Genomic DNA, 27,264 nt, shown 5'->3' on the forward strand with positions numbered 1-27,264 from the left:
TGGCGCTCCATTGCTCCAGACGTGTGGCGCGTAACCAACATAGGCGCGGTGTTTCAAATTCGGCACCTCGTGCCAGCAACTCAACCTCTACTATTTCTCTCCAGCGACGCACTCGAATGTGCAATAGTTATACACAATTACGCTCCATCTCACTACTATATCGAATACTTCTGGGCGTTCTGAATCGTTGCGAATGTGAGTTATGTGAGTTACTATGCATATGTGGCTATTTTCAAGAGTTGACCCATCGAGATATGACCTTGTTCTCATCCAGATGACGGATCACAATGCCCAATGGTTCGTCGTTTATTTGTGCTCTCATCAAAATTAGCTCTTGGGGGATACGTGGAGCTCATGGATTTACCTCTGGGTTGCGGAACAATAGCGACAGCTCGAATCAAGTATGGCACGCGTTTCCTCGAAGTCAACTGAACCAGCGCTATGGGGAGATCATGACTGAGGTCGACTCACAGGCTCTTCAAGTAGCTCATCGCGAACCAGATTCGGAGGCACGGAGAGCGTTTGATTCTTTAGCCACCGTCCGACCTCGACAGAACGCGCTTTGTCCATTTTTCCGCATACCGACCGAGATTCTGAGCGAGGTATTCACCCTGATCGCGATGGACGAGGATGAATACTTGGGATGTAACGCAGATGACTACGAAGATCTTGCAGGAGTTGATATTGCGAAGACCAATCTTGGATGGGTCAAAGGTGCGTATGGAATGGGCGTTAGCACCTAATACTAGCACGCAAACTGACGGACCGTCGGATCCTACTTTGGTGTAGTCAGTCACGTTTGCCATATGTGGAGGGAAGTCGCTCTGTCGACCGCTACTTTATGGGGAAGAATTCCATTCTCCCTCCCGAAATGGATCCCGGTGTCACTTGTCCGCTCTCGAGGAGCCCCTCTTTTGATCGACTACACCTTTTGCGACAGGCAGTTCTACGATAGCCACCCGGATACTTTCTACATTGCGTCTGCACTTGCGGAGCTTCAGCGCGCGAAGGTGCTTTCTTTATACGGCATGGCGTGCAGGACTTCCCTCCAGTTCCTGAGCACTGCCCTCACATCGAAATCTGCTCCCATCTTAGAGGAGTTTTCGCTCTCGTTAGGGGCCATACGCGGAGCCGACAGGCCTTGGACTCTTCCCTCCAATATATTTCTTAACCAGTCGCCTCGACTTCGACAACTCTCGATATCTGGACCGGTACTTGTCCCTTGGACTTCTCATGTCTTCACGGGACTCACTGTCTTACAAATCCGTGATCCCGCTGGAGCATCGCCGTCCATGGAACAAATGTCGAGCGTCCTCCGTCATAATCCTCAATTAGTAGAATTATTGCTGACCAATTCGGCCCTACCTACGTCGAGTTCGGTGTCGAAGCCTCCAATATCTTTGGATCGCCTTGAGCGGCTTCACGTTGAAGGCAGCGTTTTATCATGCTCGCTGCTTGCGACTCTGATCGTAATCCCTCCTTCTACGCGAGTCTCCATAAGGACGGACGACCTAGATAACCATTACGACAAGGCGAGAGACACTGTCACTGCATTTTCTTCACTCCTACGGCCAGGCTGTCAAACAATCGATTTGTCCATGAGCAGCATGTGTAGTGTCCTCACTCTACTAGCTTGGGACAGGCCTATATCCCCACTGCAGTACCATCAGCCCCGCGATCCACTTATGTCATTCATGATAGCCAGAGGACAGCCACACGGGCTATGTGATCCATCCGTTCTGCTCAGCATTGAACGACTGGTCGATTTTCGGGAATTGCGGCGAATTTTCATCATGATGAACCTCTCGTGCGCAGAGGAAGGGTTGGACACTCATCATTGGAACCATCTCTTGAAACCATGCTGCGAAATGAGGCATGTTCAGATCACTGGTCAATCGTCAGCCACATTTTTGCGGTCTTTGTCTTCAAGAGATGACCACCAGCCGTCAGCGTGTGGACTCGACGACGGTGAGCATAATCCATCCGCTTCATGCGTATGCTGCCTCTCACTTCTTCGTCACTTTGTTCAGGTACCTTTCTCCCAAAACTCGAGAGCGTGAATCTTGGAGGGGCGAAAATCTCCGCTACAGACTTCACGGGATTTTTGGACTGGGCCCGACGGCGCAAGGCCCTCGGTGCTCCTCTCAAAAGACTCCGGCTCAGAGGCTGTGATCTTCGGTACACACCTGCATCTATGTGCCAGGCCATGCAAGAAGAGGTGGTCGAGTTCCCGTATCCAGACGGATCGCGATACCTGGATATCGTGGACGGAATGAGGGGTGTCTGAGGAGCAGCTGCGTTCATAAACCGATGTAGCACGTTTCTTTCCATTGCTGTAAAATCGACCACGGTCCAACTGACGAGTTTGTTTTTCCCCAGGTTGGAAATTCGTTCTTTACGACGCCAACAAATAATGTACTCTCTGAAAATCTATGCCAGAGCTGCCGAAATGTTTAGGACATACTGTGTAGCGCGACATCTGGGTTGGTCGTGGCATGCCATGGAATTCATGGCGATAGCTCAACTGCAATATGCAGCTATTTGTCACCGAAAGCTCTATCAGAAATCCTTTTTGAGGCGGCAGCTTTTAAAATGGTTGGTAATGAGCAATCTGACGGAGTAGCGTGGTTCCTTGTCCATCGAAACGAGATAAAACACCGTAGTAGGTGGACCAGACGTTCACAAGTGTCCATCTGGATCACGGCCCGTCTTGCTTGTTCGTTGACTACTATAACGCTCCGAGTCTTGCCATTTGACTCACATTGGTGTGTATATGCTCTCGCTGGCTGTGACTCCAACAAGCATTCCATGCTTGCTACATCAGAGCGGACCGTCGAAATGCCGCTGGTGAAGTGTATCGCTGTTCAAATTACCGTTCGCATGCCCATTCCTTTGTACACGCGGACCGCAGCCGCTTGCAGTACGTCTCCGTACAATTGACTTCTTCCGTTCTTATACCCAAGCACTCACACTCTCGGTACCATTTTGAGCAGTGACATACGGAAGGTACAACAGCTGATACATAGTGCTCCATCGCTGCTAATATCAGACGACCATTACCCATAGCAATCCGTACACCATTCTTTATCTCCCGTGCGGTTCCCCAGGTGGCAGTGGTTTCTCAACGCGAGATTTATCCTCGTCTATGAATGCGATGGGTTGCTACGTCGTGATGACATGCTCCGAGGCACATGTTCACTGTAATTTCTCTCATCAGCCAACTTCCTTCGATAAAAGATCCTTCAATTACTTAAACCGCCGCGTCCGTAAGCTCACCTAGCCCTTCCCTCCAGAATATCTTGAAAACAAAAGGTCACTATGGTTGTCAGGCTTCATCTCATTTTCAGCGTGGTCTCTCTGTGGCAGCTGGCTTTCGCGTTTCCCAACAATGCAACATTTTCGAATGGGCCACGCAAGATCGGAAAGCGCTGCACTGGAACGATTGAGTCTTTGGCCGACATTCCAGATGCGGAAGAATGCACGACCATTAATGTATGTGTGCTCTTCATCGTTGTTCGGAGACGACACTTACGCCTGTACATCAGATCGGAGGCTTCACGGTTCCAGCTGGCGGCACGTCTCTACCTTTACCCTCGATCTCTATGTCGGGTCTGATACATCTCCTGCAACCACAGAGCAATTCGCGCTGAGTGCTCCCGATGGGGCTGTAATCAACCTCACAGGGGAGCTCACATTTGCTTTCGAGGTAACCTAGACTTTTTCGGCTTTTGTACCGCCCAACTTCGTTAACCATACCTTTTACCTGAACTCCCTGCTTCAAGGCGTGGGCCGGCCCGCTTATGGTTATCTCGGGGAACGATGTTACATGTGAGTGGTACTGTTCTCGCTTCTTCATCGAGAGCATCTTCTGACACCCTTGTGCGCCGGTAAACGACTAGTCAATGGGAGTAAGTATCGGCTCTTTTATCTTCGGCGACTATTTGGTTGTTCACGATAGAGATTTCGTCTCTCAGACAACCATGTCCTTAATGGTAATGGACCTTCATACTGGGTATGTGTGATTTTCACCGCAAGCTTTCAGCTCGCATAATAATAGTCAGAAGCTCACGGTACGATTACGCATAGGATGGGCTTGGGGGCAACGGCGGTATTCAGAAACCAGCGCCAATGATCCAGCTCAACATGGTAAGCTATATCACCATTAGCCCGACCCTAATGTAACGCGAGACATTCGATTCCTAGGAATTTGACCTGTGATTAACTATATCGTTGCATTCAGGGAGGAACATTTGAGAACGTGAAGATTCAAAACTCACCCACGCGAGCAGTCGCCGTCTCCGGTACTGGATTGACCTTGACGTCGATCACGGTGGATAACTGTTGAGTTATTTTACGCCCGTGGATTGCAGTCGACGCTGATTGTGGCACTGTAACTTGTGGTACTCCCTAGCCGCCGGTGCCGCTGCAAACAGTGCCTCTGGAGGCAAGCCTGCCGGCGCCAACACCGACGGGTTTGATGGTACTGTATTCGCCTGTCGCACCTCGAGCCATCTCACGTTCGATACTCACCATCTGCACAGTTGCTGCGAATGATGTGATCATTCAAGACTCCACTGTAATTAACCAAGGTAAGGTGGACTATGTCCCTCTGCAAGGTTTCACAGCTCTCACCGTGGCGAACATTACATACAACAATACATAGATGATTGCCTTGCTATCAATCGGGGAACGACCATCGTTTTCGAGAACAATTCGTGCTCTGGTGGTCATGGAATCTCAATCGTGCGTGATCTTCTAGTCCTCCTCCCTTTTCTTCTGCATGATCTGAATATGCTGATGCAGGGATCCATCTCGAGTGACGTGACTGTCTCAGATGTTACGATCTCTGGGAACACGGTGACAAACAAGTATGTTTCTTCAACATCATGTTCATTTCTCTCATCCTCTTTATCGACATTTTTCTTGCTTCGAAACTGACTGAATACGATTGGGTGTTTGATTCTGCAAACAGTGTGAACGGTCTACGCATCAAGACTGACGCCACCGCCACAGGCTCGACCGTCAACGGCATCACCTTCACTAACAACAAGCTTTCCGGAATCACGCAGTTCGGAGTCATAATCGATCAGAGTTATCCGAGTACGTTGGCGACGCCCGGTACGGGCGTTATTGTCGAGGTATGTGACTGTTCGAGTTACGGTACGAAAAACCATGGCAGATATCCGACCATTCTGTATTGTGCGATGGGATATAATCCAGAACAAATCCAGAAGTGATGCTAACGGATACATTTGTTTGATGAATTGTGCAGAATGTCGTCTTTTCTGGAACGAACACCATCTCCGTCGCAAGCGACGCGCACCGCGTCGAAGTGAACTGCGGGAGTACTTCGAGCTGTCCTGGGTCAGTACTCGCTTGTGCTTCATCTGTTTTTGTGTTCTTCGTTTTGACGCTCTTGTACTTTATAGTACGATGGACTTTTCTGGTTGGTTCTTCTATTTATCTCGAAATATGTTCTACTATGGGTAGTGCTAACTTTCCGACCGCAGGTTTGACGGTCACTGGTGGTTTGGAGGGAGCGATTGTCCATGCGACTCTATCCGGAGGATCGTTCTGATTTGGTAAGGGTGTTCTGCAGGTACTGATGAATAGGGTTTGGTCACGATTTAGTTTATATTTTCTCTCTGCCATCACGAGTACAGTGAAAAATTTGCTCTCAACCCAGGCGGGAGTGTCTACGCTCGCAGAACCAGGAATAAAGTGTATTGATGGACGCTACTATACTGTACGAGCACACTACTCTATCCTCACTTAGGAGAAGCCCTCCAAGTCCGGACTCCCCAGTACCCGCTTGATTGCCACCCACGGTGTCCCAAGTACACTCAAGAACGACACCAACCGGATCTAGAAACCTTCGCCTACAGCCCTCATGTAATAAATCCCAGCAAACGTAGGATTCGGAAACCTTCTTCTATTTGGAGTCGCTGAAGGTCTAGGCAACGACTTCACTACCCGCAGGCGACGTAGAAAGCGCACTTCGTCCAGCGAAGTCGTCCGAAGTGGACGAACCCCCCGTTGTTTCTGAGTTTGGGACGAGACGAGCTCCTCTGTTTCACCTTCCGTGTTCTGTCCCGTTGCTGAAATGGACGCTTCGAGCTCTGGATCGTTGGAAGGTAGGAGACTGTTGATGTGAAACCAGACTTGGCAGAACTCGCTATGTAAGGCAGAATGAGTGAGCTCGTTCTTCACAGGTATACGAGACTAATGGACACAGTACCATTTAATCCCCTGTGCCCCGTCCGTCCAGCGAGAACGTGGACTCCGTCGAGGACCTGAACCATTAGGAGGCTTCGAGTTGTCAAACGAGCAATTAGGACACCTCTGGCGTGCTCGTTCCCAGCTATGCATATCCTCCAGTCCCGCGACATCGACCTTTTCACGGACGATGACGTTCATGTCGATTGAGATCCCAGCTTTGACTAGATCCCTCCATTCCCTATCGTCCCTATGGCTGACATAGGCGCGTTCGTGTTGGCGTTCCTTTTGGCATTGGACGAGGGAGGTGGATGCAGATTCGGGGCCGTCGGTCATTTCATCACCGGGTATCGTGAGCTCGTAGTCCCCGCGCTCTACGAAACGACCGCCGGCTCTCTTCCGGTAGTACACTTTGAGGATGCCATCGAGGAGCTATGAATGGGCGTCAAGTGAAGCAAGTAGGACATCAGAGAAAGAAATAGAGTATTTGATAGAGATCGCGTACGTCGTAGGATTCGCAAAATTCTAGAGGAAGGTTCAGCGTCTGGCCGAGAGCGTCTCTGAGGACCACAGGTCTCTGACTATGTGCCATGCCGCCTTCCCAGGTGCAACCGAGAGTGTTCGGGAGCTCGTTCACACAGTGTTTGATCTCGAATAGGACTGTGCGCTGCTCGGCGATGGTCTCCCTGGGTGAACGAGAGGTTAGTGCTCCAATCTTCGAAGGTATGGCGATTCGTGGATAATAGATAGTACGCACTGAATGAGGATTGGCAGCTGTTGGACAGAACGGTCCATTTCCAAGACCGCAGCGTGCTGTTGTCGAACGTCATGCCTGGAATAAAAGATTGAACATGTTAAGCTCTGATTCCCACAGAGACACAGGGTACAGAGAGCCACCGACCTGAGCGCAAGAGACAGCAGAATATTGAGAGTTTCTACTTGAGCCATCATCTTCATCTTCATCTCCTCTAACTCAGGCTTTTGAAACAATGCCCACCCGATCTTCCGCCACGAATCTCGCATCATACTACCCGAGCCACCTTTCCTCAGACTCGCTTGATACTTCGCAATACGTGCATGTATATCTTTGAGCAGCGCACGACTCACGCTCAGCGCTTGTCGATGCGCGTTCTGGAGTGAGGGAAGGAGTGGGGTGTGATTTCGCAATGAAGGCGATGCGGTTGAGAAAGTATCTCGGACGGCCTCGAGGGTATCATGGAATATGTCGAGAGAGATGAGGAGAGCTTGATATTCGGCCGATGAACCTGTGCTATCAGAGAGAGCTTTGCGAACTTCGTTGAGGAGGTCAATGACAGCGATGATGTCTCCCAGAGAGCCGAAGGTGAAGGCTACCAGAGCCATGATGACGAAGCGTAGAGAAAACGAGGAGGTTAAACAGATGCAGATAGCAAGACTTATAGAGTGTTAACGCCGCCATCGGCGCTGTTTGTCGTTCTATAGATATCTAATGCCAACACAAGGATTGAATGGGATGTTGAACACAAGATGGTTGGCTAGGAGATGAAGATTTTTAGAGTATCGTTGAGCGTTTCATCTATCGGATAGTATGAGACATTGCACCAAAAAATGTCAAAGTAATTGGCGGCGTATACCACTGGACATGGGCAACGAAGGGTGGAGGATGGAGGCAAGTTGGAGGAGAGAGCTTGTTACTTGATGTGGCGCAGTTGGGTGGCGCCGATATCGAAAATCTAATCGGCGCCGCTGGCTCAGTCCTTTCCAATCTATTCCGGGTTCGCCTCGTTCTAGCAGTTTCTCCAGCCTTCTTCCGGTCACTCATACTGTTCGACGAATATTCGAGATTATCCTCGAGAACGTCCGCATCCTCAAGAAGATGCGACATTCAATGGCGCAGTCTGCTCAGCGTGGAAGCGCTAGCTAATACCCGTCCACATATAAAGCATCCCGCCTCTTCACATCAGGTCCGTAAGTTACCACTGCTCACGCATATCCACAGACATATCCCAAAGCCTAACGTCTCATCTCAAACCATCGAAACAACTTCGACGACAATGTTTTCCTTTGTACCACTTGCTCAGGCTCCTCATACTCTCTCGCTGAAGACTCTATCCTCGTCGTATCCTTCTGAGGACTTTTCTCTGCGTCATGACCATCCTCGCCACACCCACCCTCGCCACACTCAGAGCATCCTTCCCTTCGTCGATGATGTTTCCTCCTCTTCTTCAGAACTCTATGTTTCTCGTCAACGTTACTATGAGGCTCTAGCCGAAGCTCGCGCTGCTGAGGCCGAGTATCTCCAGGCTCAGGCTCGCGCTCGCGCGGAAGAAGCCAGAATCGAACGCCAGCGAGCCCTCCAAGCCGCTGCCAGGCAGAGGGCCTACGAAGAGGAAGTTGCGCGCCAAGCACGTGTGAAGGAGATCGAGGAAATACACAAGATGGCGAAAGCTCTCCAGATGGAGAGGGAGAGGTCGGAGAAGATCGAGTCCTTGAAGAGGCGGATGCTTGGAATGCCCCAGGCTGAGGTTGACGTCCCAAGACTTGCAGCTTGCGGCCAGCAGCCGCAAACACCTGATCGTCGCGAAGAGCAAGAGGCTCTGAGGGCATTCTACGATTTCTTCTATGGTGGCACACCCGTGCGCAAGGTACGTTTATCTTCGTATTCTGTCCCAATATTGCTTTCTGACGTTTCAATGGGCATACAGCCAGCTCCTGCTTCAGCAGAACGCGTCTCTATTTCACCCACTACATTATCTCCAGCCTTCGTCCCTCCAACTCCTGCTTCCGAGACTCAACTCAAATCGCGTTCCGCAGTCCCTCACTCCTCGCCGCAGCCTGACGAGGACGCAAACGCGAACCTCCTTTCCCACCTTTTCGGCGTCTCGCTGGACGATGCGAAGAAAGTGTTCCCGGTCGAGTCTGCTAGCCCTCCCGCTCACGCCACGGCGCCTGTTCCAGCACCCACCCCTACGAAGGCGAAGCCTACAACCACGTCGAATATTCAGGAGGACAAGTCGGCTGAAGCTGCCGCGTTCAAGATCTTCGCAGAGATGTTTGGTCTCAGGCCTGCTTCAGCGGCATCGAATCAGACTGAGAAGAAGGCTGCTCCTCCGACGACTGCTGTACGTTTCTCTTACCCGAGAGTCTTCTATTCGTTGTTCTGATTTTGAGCTCGTTCTTCAGACCGTTGTTCCTGGCGATAATTCTGCTCAGGCAGTTGGTGTCAAGCAGAAAGCTTCGCACCAAGCACCCTCGTCCCCATCTCCCGATAAATCATCTACGCCGGCACCTGCCTCAGCTTCGCCCGTGGACAGGCCTTCCTCCCCAAGCAAGCTCGCCACCCGCCTGCAGGAGGGCTTGTCATCAGGCAAGCTGGACAAAGAGATGGAAGAGGTCGTTAAGAGCCTATTGACAAGTCTCGCTGGCCCAGCCAAGCATCAGAAGCCTGAGGCTAACTCTGAGTCGAAGTTACCTGACGTTCAGGAGTCAGCACCCAGAGTAAGTCTCATTTCAGAAGGTCAACGGTGAAATGCTCAATATTCTAACGATTTTCGTGCACTTATAGGATAATAATCACAATGCATCTTCCTCTCCACCCCGTCCACCCATCTCGATCTCCATCCCGCCTATGAACACCAACGCCCCCGCCACATCTACACTCTCATTTCCAGAACCTCCCTCTCCCGCCGAATCCACCCACTCTACTCTCTCCAACCACTCCACAATGTCCATCCTCTCCATCGACAAAATCGAGTCCTCGTTCTACGAACTTCGTGACTCCTTCACATTCCCTTCTTCGCTCGACTTTGTCGCCACCGCCACACAAGACGGCGAAGACGGACTGGAGCTCGCGTTCACACCGACCAACACCCCGCTCCGCGCATACGAACATTCACTGAACGGGTTGTTGGCTCAGTTGGATGAGGTGGAGAGTGAGGGGGACGAGAGTGTGAGGGGGAGGCGGAGGGAGGCGGTCAGGGAAGTTGAGATGGAGTTGGAGAGGATTGAGAGGAGGGTTGGGGAGATGAGGCGGGCGGAGGAGGGGAGAAGAAAAAAGGTCGAGGTGAAGGCAGAGGTCGAGCGTGCAGAGGAAGTTGAGAAAGAAATCGAGGAGATGAAGGAGGCCGAGGAAGCTGAGGAGGAAGCTGAGGTTAGATCTGCCGCTGTCGACGTCACGCCTGAGGCAACGACTTCCAGTACTACCCTCCACGATCTGAAGAAGTCGGAAGCCGAGTTGCTCCCTGCATCTGCATCGACGGGGGAATCGCAGTCTGCCACCACCACCTTCTCCCTCGTCGACCCTTCCGATGCTGCCACTCCCGACGACGGCATGTCCGGTTCGACTTCGTCTGACATTGATTCTATCAGAGACGTCGAGGATGGTGGACTACAGATCTCCTCGGCCCAGGACGTCGACGTCTCTGACTCCGTCAACGAAATTCGTTCAGACTTCGAACCTTCACCGAAGTCTGCAGAATCCGACACTACTTCTCCGTCTACTTCCCTAACATCGACACCGTCTTCACCCCACATCGCCTCCGACTCTGACGCCTCATCGTCCGCCACCCCTGTCGATGTGAAGCCTTCACCATCACCGGTCGAGTCGGATCCTGCACCTCTTGCTTCTTCCTCAATCTCGCCTTCCGATAGGCAGTCATCGGAGAAGGCAGACGGGGATCATGATGCGGTGCTTGTATACGGGCAGACGAAGGATAGTGATCCCGAGGGGCCTTCAGAGAGTAGGAGTTCGGTAGATGGGGATGAATGGACGAAGGTTGATGCATAGATATTTCTCTTGATTTTCCACTGAACTCTTATCTCGAGTGGCGAGGGATGTAGTCTTACATGTACTCAGTATACCTGATTGTATTCTTATTGCTCTTTCACATTCTATACTAGTAGCATTCTTGATGATGATTTCGCCTCTTTTGAACGGAGTGACGGGCACGAGATCTCAATAACATTATTCCCCTCCTATAAATCGTGCCCACGAAGAATTTCATCGGGACTTGTACTTGTAAGCGATATAGAGTTGTATCCATCGTCCCACAATTCCACATATATGGTAAGAGATCCCGAACACAGACGAAACCACCGAGATAATGACAACGAGACAGGCCACACACATAGCAGGGGTAGACAAACTATAATACGCGGCTCGGTTGTGAGAGGGGAAGGTCATCGTACTGTGGCCACCGGCGGGACTGAAATTTATCGGTTAAAGCACAGCGACGAAGTCGAGTACTAGAAACATAACGCGTTCTGTATGATGGATTTTTGACTCTGTTGAATAGTAGGCCCTCAAAGCCCATAAACGATCTCGCCCTCCTTCAGAGAACAGTCGTTAGTGTCGTTCAGCTTCCTAACCACCCATTTGACCCCCTCTTCCTCTGTACCTCTGATAATAACAGCCTTCATATCCCATGAGATGACTACTAGAAGCTTCTTTATCGCGCGTGAGAGCTTTTGAAGAGTGGCATTGTTGTTGGCGTAAACATGTTCGAGGTCGGCGAAGTGTACGAGATTACGAGCTTCCAGGGTGGTCAGCTCCGGAAACTTCAAATAAAGCGAACACCACTATCGGGCGAACAGAGGGGTCGTCCTTTAGCGTAAGCTCGGCTCTGCCTGAGTAAGTGAAACTACACACTTTTTCCACGTTTATGTCTGTTGAATGGGTGGAATCGAGATAGTCAAATCTCTGAATCCACGGTACGGCCGATGCGAGTAAGAACATGTCTTCGATCCGGGCATGGTGTCCTACGGAAATGCTCCTGAGGGAGCGACAGTCACATAGGGCGTCGAGAAAAGCAGAGCGCCAAGGGGACAGAATAGCGCAGTCCCATATATCATCGTCTTGGCCCTCGTGCTCAGGCTCCCAGTCGGGGTCGAGGTCGGGGTCGAAAAACTCAAACAGAACGACGGTTTCATTGACTTCTATGCCTGAGAGAAATTCCAGGGTTCCCTTGACGTGCGGTAGAATCGCAGCCGCTTGCATGGAGGAACAAGAAAGTCGTTTGAGACGAGGAAGGACTCTCCCACCATCATCAGACTGCAACAGTGAGGTGAAATCTCCTCCTTGGTATCCGGGAAGCATTCGCCCGATAACAACTTCTTCTAATACCTGGTGTGCTTTGAGGAATGACGCCATGCAAGCAGCGCTACAACCGATTCCGTTGGTGAGCTGGAGAGTGTGAAGATTGGGCCAGGAGGAGGACGGTAAAGAGTGTGTGATGCTTGCGACTCCTAGATAGCGGTAGGTCTGTATTGAAAGAGACAACAACTGAAAAGAGGAGAATGTAAGATGGGGCGCTCGCAAGAATAACGGATCGGAAGGAATTATCGCACCTCGAGTTCGGGGCAATTATTCACTAGCATGTGCATGAGAGGGTCCAAGTCAGGTTCTTCCGGCATGGGGTTCACAGTGTCTAACGCGTCGGAGAACATTTTGAATTCCCTCAATCCAGACATATCGAGGAACTTTGGTACATAAATAATAATGTCAGCCAGGGTTTGCGAGTACACACAACCGAGGTCCTCTCACCGAAGGTGACTGCAAGATGCCATCTCCTCTCTCCGCACAATCGAGAACATCTAGTCTTCGAACTGTCCCAAGCTCCTTCAAAGTGCTCCATAGGCCATGTCTGCCGCGTAAGCTAGGCGGCGCTTCGCGGTGCCATGCAAACTCCCGCAGACATTTCATGTTGCGCACGGCAGAAACAATCAATTTCTCCTGTTCTAAATCAGACTCCAGGTCCGACCGTGTAAACGAGTGGTGAATAGCACTGTCTGGGAGTGATGGTATGCGCCTGGAGACGTTGTAACCGATTATCGGAGTCAATGGAGGGAGTCCCTCTTGGAGGACGAATAGAATTCGGACTTTGGCAGCTTGGGGGGCCTTATATGCGAAGTATTCCCATATGGAGTTCTCTCCTGAGAACGGCGCCCGTACGAAGCGGAAGGAAAGATGGTTGGGAATGATGAGACGAGCCAGATTCTTCGTAGAGCACGAGAGGGAAAGAAGAGCGGCTGGAGAGTCGATGGCGTCAATGACCTCATCAAGAATTTCGGGCGGCACGCCAAGAAGGCTTGGAGACGGAGCAGTCATAGCAGGAATGAATTGGAAGGGTGGGTTGACTCCTATCCAGGTTAGACTCGGATATACAGCTCTGGTGAAGGTTCGCGAATATTCAAGACGTATGATGCCTGCAGCTGTGAAAGTTGTCAGACTAGGATGTCGACCGGTCCAATTTCTAGGTTTCCTGCTCGATGAATGGCAAGACTCGGATCGGACAATTTCAGAATCAGAGACAAAAGATCGGGAAGATAGGAAGATGGTTGTTGTTGTCTTCTGCTTTGAGACGTTGCCTGTCGGAAAATGCCGGGTCAAACTGAACTCAATTCGGGTGCAGCCGTTCCATGCATACGCCACAACTCAACTCAACCAGAACCACAATACCGCCGCTCACCCCAGCTCGCTTTTGACGTACTCACTGATAGTATCTTAGCTAGCTAAAGAAACTTCACTCTGCGTGTGGCGTCGTTCTTCGTGTCTTTCTCCGACCTTATTTTCTCAGACTTCCTTGTAGTACCAATATTATCATAATGTCATCGCCTCCCGTCACAGCGGAAAACCTGGTGAGTTAGCATATATGCTCTCTCTGGAACGGTAATGATGAAAGAATATTTACCAGATTCAAAACGCCATAGAAAAATTAGTTTTACTGGATGTCGTGCGTGATTCGTTGGGACTGAGCATACCGATCGACCTTCACCGTCTCAACCTCCCTGTCGATCTAATACGCCCTCGAACACCGCATAATGAGGCGACTCCAATTTTATTCTTATCCGCTGCTCCTACTCGCCCTCCATCATCTCTCCCTCCACCCCATGATATTACACTCCGGACTTCAGTCGCTGAGTACCTTGGCAGCGGCCGAACCGGCCTGGTTTATATCCTCAGTGATCCCGTTCTCTCAGACCCTAACAATAAACTCCCCGAACTCGTCTTCAAATTTCCTCGCTCGCATCGATGCGCCGATATCTACCGCGAGTCGTGGTTCTACGAGGAGATGGAGCGTCTTCAAGGTGTAGCGATACCGAGGTGTTATGGTTTGTTCGAAGCAGATCTTCCTGTAGGCTGCGCGGTTCGACTACCAGATGGCCGCACATTACTCGCGCACGAAGAATTCGAGTCCCCGGACGCCTGAGTGGACGACCTCCCGCATCCTGATATCCTGAAGCCGCGTTCCACTCGAAACAAAATATTTGTTCTCGTTTTAGAACGCTTGGGCTGCCGTCTGCCCATCGGAAAACCCATCCCTGCGGATGTACGGTACGTTACGCAACTTCAGCTTCTCGGTGCGCTGCGATTTATATATAATGGTTAATCAACGTCTCATAGGGAAGACTTGCACACCCTCATCGCAGAGATAGGGTACCTTGCTATCCTCAATTCGCAGGATATCCGACATGCAAACATTCTAGAAGCGCCGCAACACCCTCCTGGCCTTGCGAGTATCTCCTCGCCGTTCACTCACCGCACCCACGGCTGGCGCATCATCGACTTCAAGATGACAGCAAAAAGCATGATGACACCTACTGCTCTTCGACAAGCACATAAGAGCATGCTCAGGCCTATTCTGGATGGGCTTGAGAAAGGATACTATGCCTGGGAATCGCCGTTCTAGTGTATGGTGTCAGAATTATGCACTGCCCGTGGCCATGCATACGGCTCGGCATGGAGTGGCGCAGACGATGTGTATCAATTGATCAAGTCATGTAATTCTCTTAAATTCGTATCCAGAGAGCCCTCAGCGTTGTAGACCGTTTGCTGTGTCAGATACCGAATGTGGTGTAAGGTGAACTCAAAAATGTTCTTTGAGCCACCCTGACTCTTGTTCGGGACCCAGAGCGCTATACGGTAGATGTCCCCTCATAGGTCATGACTCAGAAGATCCTGAAGATCTTGTTGACGTCCGTCTTCCGCGGTAACTACGAGTCTGAACTTGAAGAGAGGTTACTTACTTGGCGTCGCTGGTGAGCGCTAGAATTATTTCGCATCCTGTCTCCGCCAAAAAAATGTAGAGATCGTATGTATGAGTCCAGTCATTGCTGATGCAAAAAGCTAGGAGAAATATTGAGGACTGGAGAGGGACAGACAGGGCCACAATCGAACGGTGGCGTCTTCGACAAAATCAACACGCGTCAACACCGCCATGTTGTGGGGAATTTCAAACTTCAGGCGCACTTTCTCAACACCCCGCCACAACTCTTCTACTTGAACATCGACGAGGCTTGAGTTCGTGAGGTAAGGATACCAGTTTAAACCTTGCTCGCTACAAGAACCCATACTCACCTTCGTTTATTTCTTTACTAACATAGACTTGATCCTTCGCAGATTCTTAGAGTTCTACTCATTGCCAGTGCTCGTCAAAAGTGGTTTCTTACCGGGTTCCCAAGCACCACTCGTCGAACGCTTCTCTTCAGCATTACAACATACAGACTACCATCTCCACCTTTTTAGCAACGCTTCAGAATCACTGCCATTGTTCAATCCATCGCGTACTGGGACTCGGAACATGGCGTCCACCATAAACACTACCACACCGGTTCCCACCCCCGCCCTCACTCCCGATTCCCCTGTCCCACCTGCCCGCCCACGCTCTCGAGCATCCCTCCTTCTACGCAAAGCGACATCTTTTGTCAGCAGTGGTGGTGGCGCCAGATCACTATCTCCACCCCCTTTTGATCTTGCTGCTCTTCAAGTCGAATTCGGTAACGATTCGCCTAAAGTTGCCCCCACTGACGAGGCACAAACGGCGTCAGCATATCCGACACCTCCACCGAGTACGACTCGCCCGAACTTTGGTTTTGTTCTTCCGGAGATTGACTTGGATCCTTTGGAGGACGGATCGGGCTGTTCTTTTTGGGCGCTGGAGAGCACGACGGCTGAGATTCAGCCACATCCCCGTAATATTGCTGCTGCTGCGTCTGGTGTTTTTGGGGACACCGATCTCACGGTCGGCTCGCCTCCTCCTAGCCTGGGCCTCGTTCTGCCTTGTTCGCCTCTGGACGCTATGAACACCTTTTCGGAAGCTTCGTTCTTTGCTGATTTTGCTAGTGCCGACCTTGATCTCCTTGGAGTCGGGCAGTCTGTTGCTGATGCTCAGTTTCGACAGCAGGCGCGGAGAGATTCAGGTCTCTGGACGTCTCTTGATCAGGCACGGGCACACGATGAGCAGCTACCGACATCTTTCTCGTCATTTTACGACGTCGGTTTGGCGGACTCGAGGACAGAGGGGCATCAGGGACAGGTGAACGATGGGTGGGTTGACGGTATCATGAGCGCGGCTGCAACTGCAGCTGCAGGCGAGGACGAACAACCACACTCGAGCCTTTCATGTCTTCCTCCTCTTGGGCTCGATATTCCAGTCTTCACCTCGCCCATAGAGCTGTCGACTTCTTTTCTGCCGGAATGCGACGCGACTCTCGACCAGGACCAGGACCAGAATGCCTCTTCTGAAGAGGAAGATGAGGAAGAGGAATTGGTTCAACGTCAATTTGACTTTGATAATCCTGAAGCTCATCTCGTGCAACTCTCCCTCGCCTCGACCTCGACCTCCATAGCGAGTCCATGGCCCCTGGTACCTACTAACACCGGTGTATCTCTCGATTTGCTGGCTCTACCACAGTCTTCTTCGGCACGGCGCATCACCAACATCGACACCTTTCAGCCCTCGGCAACCACATATTTATCGACCACAACCTCATACACTCACTACCCTCCGCCTAGTCCCAATCACGCCCATGAACTGGTGCTGTCTGCGCCTTCGGGGTCTATAGACGAGCTTGATACTGTCTCGAAGGAGATCAGTGGTATGTCGGAGGACTTGTCAGATTCGGTTCTTGGAGGACTCGGAGAGCTTTTCATCGTGCCATCATCATCGCTCATAGAGCCTCCGACGCAGACTAGGCAATCAGCACATTCTACCGCCACATCTACATCCCCAATCTCGGAGGCCGATCTCTCGAACGGGATCCCTGCATTCAAAGAATCTACTTCATCTAGCACGACCACTACTTCTTCCTTGGCTATAGCTAGTCACGATCTAGTGGGCAAAACACCTCCACGATCGGAGTCTACATTTGACGCACTCGCTCAACTGGTGGCCGTATCGAAGGAACTGGACGCTATGGAACATCCGTTAGATGCTGACGACGATTTTCAAGTCGGAGTGGGTATCTCTGGCCTGTCGATGTCAACGGACGGCAACATGACGCTGCATCAGTCGTTCTATACCTCACTCGGGATCCCATCTGACTCATTTGACACGCTGAACCCGCTCGATCGAGTTTTGACGCCACCGCCACGGGAGGTTTATTATAGTTACCGGGATGGGTTCGAATTCGAAGGAGACGAGGAATGTATGGTTGAGGAGGAAGGGGAGGATAGAGTCTTCGTCGGGATGCGCGTCAGGATGCAGAGCCAGACTCGGTCGACGATGTTCAACGGAGTCGAGGTGCCCAGTATCGTCGTGACGAGACCCGAGGACGATTCGACACGCTACGTTCCAGCCTCGTCTTCGTCTGCGTATTCTTGCCATGGGACTGCAACTTCTACGTATGAAGCCTACCCGCACGAACATACAAAGGCATCGTCCGCAACGCCCACATGGATACCAGTGTCTTCCTCTACGTCAAGTTCTCTTTCTAATCTGACGCGTCAAGCTTCGCTCCCGAATATCGAGATGTTGGCCGTCCCAATGACGGATGCGAGAGGACGCGTACCGAGACCGAGACCGGCTTCTGTTCCCAGCCTAACACCTAACTCTAGTCATCATCATCAACTAGCGTCTTCGGAATCTACTAGCAGTAGCAGTAGCTCGACGTCGACTGGATCCGAACATTGGTGGACAGTGACGAAGGAGTCGGATGGTTTGGAGGGACTTGGGTATGCGTCGCTTGACCTTGACAAAGCGGTGAAGGTGGACGAGGTATATCCATTTTTTATGAGGGATGGAGTCGTGATGTGTGCTTGTGAGGCGTGTGGAGGTGCCGTGGCTCGCCATCCGTCAGTTCGTCCTGGTTCGGCGTGCGAGGCAGACATCGGTGATGATGAGAACGCGTGCAATTCTGGCGGTGAAGGAGGCGAAGAAGCGGGAGTCGCTGTTGCAGCGCCTGTTACTCGTGGTACCGACGTGGACTTCGGCATCACTATCGATGGGACGGGATTGACGGGAGTGGCAGCACAAGAACCGAGACCGCAAAGTCAGGCTCGCTGGTTAGACTCGATCGATGATGAGAAGACGTACGTGTCTTCGACCTTCCCTGTTCCCCTTGTTCCCACCGAACACCAAATCCAGTGCACGCACCCTGCTCATAAAGCTAACACCGACTTTAGCGGTTCTGGTACTCTTACCTCTGCGCCCAGCATCCCTGCCACGAGTGACTCCATCTCCGCCGACATTGTTACTACGAGCAACCTCATTGACACCACGCCTTTCTCACCAACGCATCCCTACTCCAGTCCCAGCCCCAAGACGGGTGCGTTTCGTTTTTCGCTACCCCTATCAATCCCAATCCGAGCATCGTCGCCACAATCGCAATCACCTACGCCTACGTTTAAGTCATTCAAGGCTGCCAAGTTCGACGCTTCTGGGTCGGAGCTTAGCGCAGGAGTTGAGGGAGAGGTCGATGTCGTCGGTGTGGTGGAGCGTCCAGGTTCGCCTTTGCTACGCAGAATCTTCCCTCCACCCGGGCTATCGGGGTCGAGGGCACAGGCGCGCGCGAGGTCTCCAACGCTGACTTCGCCGACCTTGCCGCCATTGCCTGTTGATGAAAGCCGAGGCCCTGACACAGCGGTTGAGGGAGGAGAGGAAGGGAGAAGGAAGACCGTGAAACATAAACAGTCATTCATACGCCGTATGCTTGCTAAGAGCCACACACCCCCACCACTCCCGAACTCGGACCTGCTGGATGCCACCTCGTCGAAATCCCATCCCACAGCTCCTCTTATTCATGGTCATCCGAACGATGCTGGGCCCAGTTCCAGTAGTGCGAATGCCGAAGTTAAGAATCCCACGACCACGAACACGCTCCCGAAGTCAAAGCCGAAGGGTCTACGGAAGAAACGCTCCTTCCTCGCGTTCATGAAGGATCTCACGTTTCCCAAAGGCGGCTCTTGCGTACTCGACGACGCGACGTCCTCAACGCAAGCCAGTGCTCCTCTGCCACCACAGCCTCCTTCGAAACGGGCTGAGAATGGCACGAGGAACGTCAATACGGTAGGCTCGAGGTCGGGATCAAGTACCAGTCGGAAGAAAGGTGGGAGTAGGATCGGCAAGGAGATGATCGGTTCGCCGAGACCTCTTAGCGCCAGTGTCGCTTGGACATCCTCTTCTACTTCACCTCACGCCAACTACATGAACTCGAACGCGAACGCTGCGGACCCGTGGAATAATTACCATGCTGCTTTTGGGCCGTCGCCTGTGGGAGCGAACCCGACTATACCGCGACAAAGGGTTTCGACTGCTCCGGGAGGTGGTGGTCTAGATACGATGAGGAGGACGGATTCGAGTAGGCCCACTGCGAGGACAGGGTCTCAGCGAGTGAGCAGGGGCCCGGGTGACATGACGGTCGCGGGTGGAGTGGATAGGTCCGGTTCGAAAGCGTCAAGAGCATCTCATAGGAAACCTGTGTCTCGAGAGTTTTCGGGATCAATGGGTTCGAGGGGCGGTGCGAGAAATTCTTTGGTGATTGATGCGAGGTTTGAGCCGACGAGAACGAGAGCGATGCCATTGATGGTGAGAGAGCCAGAAGAAGACGAGGATGAGGTTTTGGATGTGAGGCCAATGTATGCTATCTGATTTTTTTGCTCTCCTTCGTGTCTCTTTTCGCTGCCCCTTCTCTCTTTCGCTTGTTTGTATGTTCCATGACTATATCACAACAGTTTCGTTAGATTTGTACTCATTAGTATGTTGTAACCGCAGCCTCTTCAGGATATCAGTGTCCTCTTTTTGTGTATGTCATCGTTTGCATGTATGTCCCTTCCTTAACTTCTGAGTCCCACCACTATATGGCACAAATAATCAGAAGGTTTGTTCATAAGTACTGCGCATGTTCCGCTACCGTACAAAGAACGCCAAGCCGCATCTTTGTTTGGGAGACAAGTCTCTATGTACACACGCGCAAGATCATTGGGCCTCGGGCGTAGTTTCCGTGAAATGGTGCCGTTTTTCTGTATTATAATAGGTAACTTGTCCGAGATTCGCGCTTTGTACTGCGCTGGTTCTGCGAGCAATCTGCGAGGCCCGGGCTGGCCCGGGAGGTCAATGGACAAAGGACGTCACATGATCTGCCGGCATATGCCGGCACCCCCCCTAAGGTCGGTGCTCTCTCTGGAGTCTGCGACTCGACAATCCCGAAGTCTGCACTCATCATGGCTCCCTTTCTGTCCCTCGACCAGTTCTATGACAAAGCTTGGGGTCATGTGTGGCCTCACCACGAAGGCAGAGTTTCTATAGCCGACATCGGCCTGCCCATCAACACCGATCCCGACGACGTCTTTAACTTCCCTGTTCAAGTTGACGATCATTTCGACTACACTTGCTATGAGGATTTGGATGCCATCTATCGTCTCCTCCATTTGAAGAAGTCACACGCGAGTGTTCTCATTGTTCGTCCTGAGTACGACTTGCTTCGGATGGCAATTGAGAGCGATAGTCAGTTCAAAAACGCGTTCGTCGTGACGGGTCACCCAGGGATCGGTTCGTAGTATTGTCATTTTCACTTCAACTCCAATGTCCACTTCTGTTCCCTGTCCTTTCTAGGAAAAACCATATTCCTCCTATACCTTCTTCTCTATCGTCTTCAGCGCTGCCTTCCGACGGCGGTCCAATTCGACGATCATCGTTATTTCCTCTTCGACGAACAAGGCGCTTTGGCCCGTTCTGTGGTTGATCTCGACGAACCGCGAATCCTCCAGTGCTGGGCCCTGGCCGACAGCAATTCCAACGTCTCCCAGCCGTGTTTAGGCTTCCAAAGTGACGCCAAGCTTGTCATCCAGGCGTCGTCACCGAAACCCTCGACATGGAAGGAATGGTTGAAGCAGGCCGAGGGCGGGCGGCTCTACTCAGAGCTGCCCACGATACTTGAGATTGCTGCCATCCTGTAAGCCGAATCGATGCTCGTCCTGGGATATCCTTGCTCAAGAGATCTCTCCACAGAAAGGAGTTTTGCTTGGACCCATCTTCTACTTTCCCCCTCGTGTCCAGGTGGGGACCATCTACTCGCTCGATCATCGACATCGTGATTGCTGCCGCCTGTGGACGCGGCTGGACAGTCGAAGAAGAATTGGAAGCTGATGCCAACGGAGCAGCAATCCAGTTATGCTCTTCTCCATCGCTCGTCAGCCTCTTCGCATCTAACGAGGGTGTACTAGGCAGCGAAGGTTTTAGCGTCAGGTTCGTCCGCCCTTGCCGCTCATACGACAACACGGCCCTCACCTCGTCACGAGCTATCTCCTTCATCCCGACGAAGTTCCTCGACAATCTCTTCGCAGCACATTGCACCGAATTTACCAACCAGAAATGCCTCGACCTTTTCAAAGCGTTCAGTTCTAATTCTCTGACACGGACCGCTGCCGCCTGGGGTTTCGAAATTCGCGTGCATAAACACCTGTATACAGCCGGTGTGGATCTTGATATCTTTAGAGCCGATGCACTGCAGATGAAGATGCGACCGTCGCCCAAGCTCGTCCCTGGCACAGCGGCCGGGCTTAAGAGCACCAGTGCGCGTGACTCCTTCTACTGGATGCCGTCCGTCATGAATTTTCCGGGTATCGATGGCGTTCTCGGCGATACCGAGGGGAACATCTTTGCCGTGCAGACGACTATAGCAGACGACCATCGTACTCCCGACGATGGCCTACGACGGACCTGGAAAGAACTCGAAGACCACGCTCGAAGGGGTCGTACCTGGCACTTGGTCGTCGTTGGAGACACTCCAAGAGCGGTTAATGGGCTCGTAGCGAAGTATTCGAGGCATTTGGAGCATTTCACCCTTGGCCTCTCGCGGGTACATGTGCAAGTGTGGGGTTATGTTCTTCCCTTTTCCCGTTTGATGTAAGCTGTGTTGGAACCACAAGCTGCGCTTCGTACGTTTTTTACGTTTAGCGTTCTACATCCTTCCTTATGATAGAGCTCGGAGCTGTGTCCGCTTGTTCGTCGTACAATACTTGCTTATACTTACTCGCGCACCCTCGTATCGCGCACTTCAGACTTTGCCCGTTTCGTGCCAGGTCTGAGGTGAGCTGTATACCTTATGATCGTCCGTTTCGAGCCTTTGCTTACTTTACCTTTAGTTCTAACCCTTGTCGGGTTCCTTTAGGTGAATAGAATAGACTTTGCCCGTTTCGTGCCAAGTCTGAGTTCTAACCCTCGACGGGCTCCTTTAGTGCAAGAAACTTGTCCATTTTACAGGTTATTGGGCCCTGCCTTTACCTTGCGTATCTCCGAATCCTTTTGACTCTGCATAATCATGATAATGTCCACCACCAGCACATCATCCGATACTCTTCCCTCGAATGTTCCGAAGCTTGAGCCTAATGGCATCATCTGGGCTATCTTCTTCGAGCGTTTCCGCACCGCCGTTAACGCAAAGAACAAGTGGGCTCACTTCGACGGTTCGTCTCCTCGTCCCTCGACTGCTAACCCGGCTACCCAAGCAGAACTCGCTGCCGTGAAAACATGGGACGAAGCGGAAAGAGTTGCGCTCTACCTCCTATCTCAGCATCTTCCGGACTCGGTTCTGGTTTGTGTCATGCATCTCACGACCTGCGAAGAGCGCTGGAAGGCCGTTGTTGAGGAGATGACGCGTAATGGCACCTATACTCGCACGGAGCTTCGTATATCTTTCTTGGAACAGTCTCCCTAGCCACTGGAGAAGATCATCGAATATGTCCGCGAGCTTCAGTCCAAGAAGGAGGACCTTCTCACTGATGTGTGGTTTTGAAGACAACGGTATCCCATACAGTGGTCCCATGTACGAGCCTCCGAAACGCTTTCCCTTTCGCTTGACGGTCAGAGCCGATGGGAATGACGCGTGACCTAATATAATCTTGACCATATCTTTTGTCTTCTTCATTCTCAGCCGTGCTCAGCGAGAATTGCGTTTCAATGAGTATTTGAGGTCTCTATAACCATTTCCTAGTTACAATATATTGTTGCAACATGCCACCGATCAACGTCAACTTTGCACTCAGCGACTTCTCTCAGTCGGAAAGTTTTTTGTGCCACTTGACCAATTAGTGTAGCAACTCGCAACTCGGAGCAACTTGAAAGGCCATCGACATACGAAGTCCTACAGAGTCTTCTCCTCTTCCCTAATATTTCGCGTTTTCGGTGAGATTTGTTACGCTCAACAGGCGAAGATCGTGCCCTAATATTTTGGAGGAACCGTGACTTCGTCCTTAGCTACCGTAGGGCAGAGTAGGAGAGAACTTCAAATCGATAGGAGCTTCGTGCAACTCTTATTATTATCGAATTGACGACTTCTTAGCCATCATGCTCATCTCCAATGGCACGCCGTGTCAGTCTACAACTCAGATAATCCACCAACTACCGCGCTCCAAAAACAGTACCATGAGACTAATATGACGGGCAGCTTCTACCTCAGCTTGATACCACGCCACTCTTGTATCACCTGCCCTCAAGAAGGTCCGCAACGAACAATCCCACACGCCACCGTGAGCGAGTCCCCGCCCCACCCGACTTCCCGTCGTGAAATAGCGCAGCGTAGTGCCACAACGCAAGCGGAACTCGCACAACGTACCAGTGAGGTTGTACGTATGTCAATCGCTCCTTCGCCACACGAGCCTCCACGACCGTGCACGAAACCCGTAACGGAGGGATTAGGGCGCGCGGGGAAGGGCGCACGAGACGCAGTCACGAAGCCAAGGTAGGGATGATAGTGTACCCGTGCGCCCACAGCCTCACAGCCTGACTCGAAGACTCGGACTCAGCAAACAAGCGATGTAGTGACAAGGTATGCGCGGGCGTATGCACAGTCACGGTGGAAAGAGAGTTGAAAATCGAGGCTCAGGACCTGCATATATACAGAGATTACCCCGGACAAGATGAGAGACGAAGGTGAGGGCGTTCAGGTCGAGAGACAGTCGGATCTCACGGAGAGGCCTAGAAATAGTACCCGACGGAAAGACGAATCGCTCTAGGTATGACACGAGCATGAACATGGAACATGAATGCAAAATAAGTCACAAACTGAACATAATACTCATGACGATGAGGCTGCTGCAACTGCCATGGAATCTTCTCCACCCTCGCTCTCGAAATCGCTCTTGAATCTACCTAGAATGCTCTGGGTAAAGGGAGAAGAACGATCATCCCGTCAGTTTCGGGAATAAAAACATAAGACAAGCGAGACGAGAGAGAAAGAAAAACGGGGTAAAAGCGAGAATAGATTGGGGTATGGGAATGAAGAGCTAGCATGAGAGCGGGATTGTGCGGGGCGTGGGAGTCAACCTTAAAACCCTGTAATATACCGAGTATACTGTGGGAAGGACAGGGTTCCGGCTCCAAGGAAGAGGATGAAAGCGAGTGACCAGGGAAAGGAGAGAGAAATGACAGTGGTATCATGAAGAGGAGAGGGAAAGCGGCAGGAGCATGAGGTACGGAGGCTGATGAGCGAACAAGGACGGGCAAAAAGGGCGCAAAGGTGGAGTGGAAAGTCCGTACGAGCGCGGGATAGGTACCAGTCCGTCGATTAGGAGGGCTGGGTCGTCACAGACAAATGGTGGCGAAGGAGTGGTATATTCAGGTAGAGAAGATACACGTCTCGCCCGAACGAAATAACATAGTACTGTAGAAATAGAGAAACAAAAAGGAAGAAAGTCCAAGTGGCACGAACCTGCGAACTATCACCGACGAAGAATGATGTTGCCGTTGATATCGTATTCCTCCTCGTCCCCGGCAGTCTCAAGGATGTTCACATTATCGAGCGGATCCGGTTGATTAGGACGAGGAGCAAGCGAGCCCTCTGTCGTGCGGAAACTAGGCGGCCGTGACCGTGGTAGGGGTGTGAGCGGTGGTGGCAGAATTTGCATCTCGCCAGTCTCCTGCTCATCTTGCCTCGGCAAAGCACCCTCCTCCGTTTCTTGCTGCCCCAACTCCTCTGTCGAGGTCAGACTTCGGACTATATTTCTCCGAACGATATTCTGCATGCACGGGATAGCAGTGTAAGCTCTAGTCACATGTCGGTGAACAAGAACTATGCTTGAAACGTACCGCCAGCAAAGGAGGCTCTGGTGAAGCAATCGCCACAACAAATGACGGAGGTACGTCCTCGTATGGCTCATCTCCGTCCAGGTGTGGCGATATGTCATCATAGGAAAGTGGTGTCGTCTCCGACGGAGAAAACGGTCGTGGTTCAGCTGCTGCATAGGGAGGTGGAGGAGCGGGTACCGTCCCGGGGAAATATCTCGGCACGAAACCACTGGGTCCTTGCATCTGCGGGCCCTCGTCGGGTAATGCGTTACCTCCACTGCCGCTATGGTACGACTCGGCATCAGATGAAGCATAACTTGCACGAGCGCGCCGTTGTCGATCACGCTTTGCGGCTCGTTGTCGGCGGCGGATGAGACTCGCGGCGAGGCAGATAGCGATGACGCAAAGGACGCCGACAGAACCACCAACGGCACCACCGAAAGTGGCGACGTTCTTTGGTTTGGAGGAGGCGCTGGGGAGATAGAAAGACGATTGGTTGGTGATAGAAGACGCATGAAATTAAGACGAAGCGATGGTTGGAGTTCGATGACGAATGAATAGAGAATAGAGTCAGACGAGAGAATACAACACCGAAGAAAGTGCGTTGAAAGAACTTACGCTCTGGCTTCGGTAGGTTCAGAAGGGCTTGGCGTTGGCTGAGTCGCCGTAGAAGGTGCGCCGATGGAAGAACCTGCGTCGTTCCCATCCGATTGGGTGACCACGAAGTAGTCGAAGAGCATGACCGAATCTGGACCAATATCCACTCGCAACGTGTGTGGTGATTGCGATAGACCAGTCATCGAGAAGACGGTAGAGTTTGGCATCATCTGGCCAGATTGTGACGCCGTGCCGTCGTGGAAGAAGTTGCCTGAAGGCTGATCATCGAGAGTATAGGTAAGATTTGTGAGAGTCGGAGTGCTGTTGCTGTTGGGAGGGAGGCCTAATGGGAGAAGACAATAGAGATAAATAGCGGATCCTGTGTATTGAAACATGTCAGTACGTCAAGTCTCGCAGTGAATAAAAATAATTTATTAACCGGTAAAGTTGAGTTCAACGAAGACGGGCAAGTCAATAAATTGGGGATCGTCGGCGTCGAATTTTTGCACGTCGAAAGGGCTAGATATAGAGCTGGGGTCCTCGAGATATTCAACTTCGCCCCTTGTGTTTACGTCCTCCACTCGAGTGAATATAGAGACAACTCGCGCAGTTTCCTCTCTTCTCGATTTCCCTCCCTTACCCTTTCCCTTACCACTATCACTATCGCCGTCATCGCCGTCATCACCGTCGTCGTCGTCATCATCGTCGCTCGATGGAGGGGGAGGTGGTGGTGGTGGTGGTGGTGGTGGTGTATCATCGCTATCAGTGACGGGTATGATGTGGAGACCGTGGTGCCAAGTGCTCTGGAATGCCGAGCTCGAGTTCAAAGGCGTGAGACAGTATGAACAAGCCGTCGAGTTTGTGCTGGCCCACCACATCGCTGGAGGTTGGTAATTTATCGAGAAATCTGAATCATCGACAGTAACGTTGACCTGTCCCGCCATTGTCACCGGAGAGAGAGTCGACCACAAGAAAGTGAAGAGAACAAGAAATGCATTGCGTGAAGAGGATTGCCTGCGAGTGTTCACACGTCTGTCAGCAAACAGGAACGGCTGATTTATCGAATACTTATAGAGGTGCGTCCTGAGCATACCTCATCGTCAGGAGCAGAGAAATGCAGCAGCGAAAGAGCGACGATCGCTTGTGGAGGACGACAGACGGTCTGGTAAGAAAGCCAGCGGGGAGAAGCAGG

General features: G+C 51.7%; 10 protein-coding genes across 10 annotated transcripts; 7 read left to right on the top strand and 3 right to left on the bottom strand.

Moving 5' to 3' along the window:
• Positions 1-274: 274 nt before the first annotated feature.
• STEHIDRAFT_148435 (uncharacterized protein) lies at positions 275-2,405 on the top strand (the record flags this gene model as incomplete). The annotated part of the gene is made up of 5 exons (XM_007306418.1): positions 275-297; positions 386-714; positions 790-1,968; positions 2,031-2,315; positions 2,380-2,405. 4 exons carry the CDS (start codon positions 275-277, stop codon positions 2,285-2,287), a joined length of 1,788 nt encoding a protein of 595 aa, XP_007306480.1. The 3' UTR covers positions 2,288-2,315; positions 2,380-2,405.
• A 913-nt stretch (positions 2,406-3,318) lies between these two features.
• On the top strand, positions 3,319-5,578 carry STEHIDRAFT_159026 (uncharacterized protein; the record flags this gene model as incomplete). Its single annotated transcript, XM_007306419.1, has 16 exons — positions 3,319-3,492; positions 3,546-3,609; positions 3,684-3,706; positions 3,783-3,828; positions 3,900-3,908; positions 3,975-4,012; positions 4,087-4,146; positions 4,241-4,340; positions 4,412-4,480; positions 4,542-4,589; positions 4,664-4,743; positions 4,804-4,868; positions 4,973-5,138; positions 5,273-5,364; positions 5,430-5,446; positions 5,511-5,578. 16 exons carry the CDS (start codon positions 3,319-3,321, stop codon positions 5,576-5,578), a joined length of 1,119 nt encoding a protein of 372 aa, XP_007306481.1.
• A 287-nt stretch (positions 5,579-5,865) lies between these two features.
• Positions 5,866-7,635, bottom strand: STEHIDRAFT_170063 (uncharacterized protein; the record flags this gene model as incomplete). Its single annotated transcript, XM_007306420.1, has 5 exons — positions 7,118-7,635; positions 6,974-7,048; positions 6,722-6,902; positions 6,239-6,648; positions 5,866-6,175 (listed from the first exon to the last, which is right to left on the bottom strand). Exons 1-5 carry the CDS (start codon positions 7,576-7,578, stop codon positions 5,866-5,868), a joined length of 1,437 nt encoding a protein of 478 aa, XP_007306482.1. The 5' UTR covers positions 7,579-7,635.
• Positions 7,636-8,204: 569 nt separating this feature from the next.
• Positions 8,205-11,163, top strand: STEHIDRAFT_170064 (uncharacterized protein). Its single transcript, XM_007306421.1, has 4 exons — positions 8,205-8,840; positions 8,901-9,317; positions 9,379-9,693; positions 9,761-11,163. Exons 1-4 carry the CDS (start codon positions 8,250-8,252, stop codon positions 10,979-10,981), a joined length of 2,544 nt encoding a protein of 847 aa, XP_007306483.1. The 5' UTR covers positions 8,205-8,249; the 3' UTR covers positions 10,982-11,163.
• Positions 11,164-11,393: 230 nt separating this feature from the next.
• On the bottom strand, positions 11,394-13,300 carry STEHIDRAFT_140658 (uncharacterized protein; the record flags this gene model as incomplete). The annotated part of the gene is made up of 4 exons (XM_007306422.1): positions 11,394-11,772; positions 11,843-12,475; positions 12,541-12,672; positions 12,737-13,300. 4 exons carry the CDS (start codon positions 13,298-13,300, stop codon positions 11,497-11,499), a joined length of 1,605 nt encoding a protein of 534 aa, XP_007306484.1. The 3' UTR covers positions 11,394-11,496.
• Positions 13,301-13,797: 497 nt separating this feature from the next.
• On the top strand, positions 13,798-14,882 carry STEHIDRAFT_112752 (uncharacterized protein; the record flags this gene model as incomplete). Its single annotated transcript, XM_007306423.1, has 4 exons — positions 13,798-13,830; positions 13,887-14,304; positions 14,476-14,527; positions 14,597-14,882. The coding sequence occupies 4 exons, from the start codon at positions 13,798-13,800 to the stop codon at positions 14,880-14,882; spliced, it is 789 nt and encodes a 262-aa protein (XP_007306485.1).
• Positions 14,883-15,773: 891 nt separating this feature from the next.
• STEHIDRAFT_170066 (uncharacterized protein) lies at positions 15,774-20,181 on the top strand (the record flags this gene model as incomplete). The annotated part of the gene is made up of 1 exon (XM_007306424.1): positions 15,774-20,181. One exon carries the CDS (start codon positions 15,774-15,776, stop codon positions 20,058-20,060), a length of 4,287 nt encoding a protein of 1,428 aa, XP_007306486.1. The 3' UTR covers positions 20,061-20,181.
• A 448-nt stretch (positions 20,182-20,629) lies between these two features.
• STEHIDRAFT_123164 (uncharacterized protein) lies at positions 20,630-22,601 on the top strand (the record flags this gene model as incomplete). The annotated part of the gene is made up of 4 exons (XM_007306425.1): positions 20,630-20,960; positions 21,024-21,363; positions 21,420-21,578; positions 21,635-22,601. 4 exons carry the CDS (start codon positions 20,633-20,635, stop codon positions 21,648-21,650), a joined length of 843 nt encoding a protein of 280 aa, XP_007306487.1. The 3' UTR covers positions 21,651-22,601.
• Positions 22,602-22,737: 136 nt separating this feature from the next.
• On the top strand, positions 22,738-23,127 carry STEHIDRAFT_61117 (uncharacterized protein; the record flags this gene model as incomplete). Its single annotated transcript, XM_007306222.1, has 1 exon — positions 22,738-23,127. One exon carries the CDS (start codon positions 22,738-22,740, stop codon positions 23,125-23,127), a length of 390 nt encoding a protein of 129 aa, XP_007306284.1.
• A 2,002-nt stretch (positions 23,128-25,129) lies between these two features.
• On the bottom strand, positions 25,130-27,016 carry STEHIDRAFT_159034 (uncharacterized protein; the record flags this gene model as incomplete). The annotated part of the gene is made up of 4 exons (XM_007306426.1): positions 25,130-25,426; positions 25,497-25,947; positions 26,094-26,451; positions 26,512-27,016. The coding sequence occupies 4 exons, from the start codon at positions 27,014-27,016 to the stop codon at positions 25,130-25,132; spliced, it is 1,611 nt and encodes a 536-aa protein (XP_007306488.1).
• Positions 27,017-27,264: the final 248 nt, after the last annotated feature.

Source organism: Stereum hirsutum, assembly GCF_000264905.1.
Source record: "Stereum hirsutum FP-91666 SS1 unplaced genomic scaffold STEHIscaffold_11, whole genome shotgun sequence".
NCBI classification, from domain to species: Eukaryota; Fungi; Basidiomycota; class Agaricomycetes; order Russulales; family Stereaceae; genus Stereum; species Stereum hirsutum.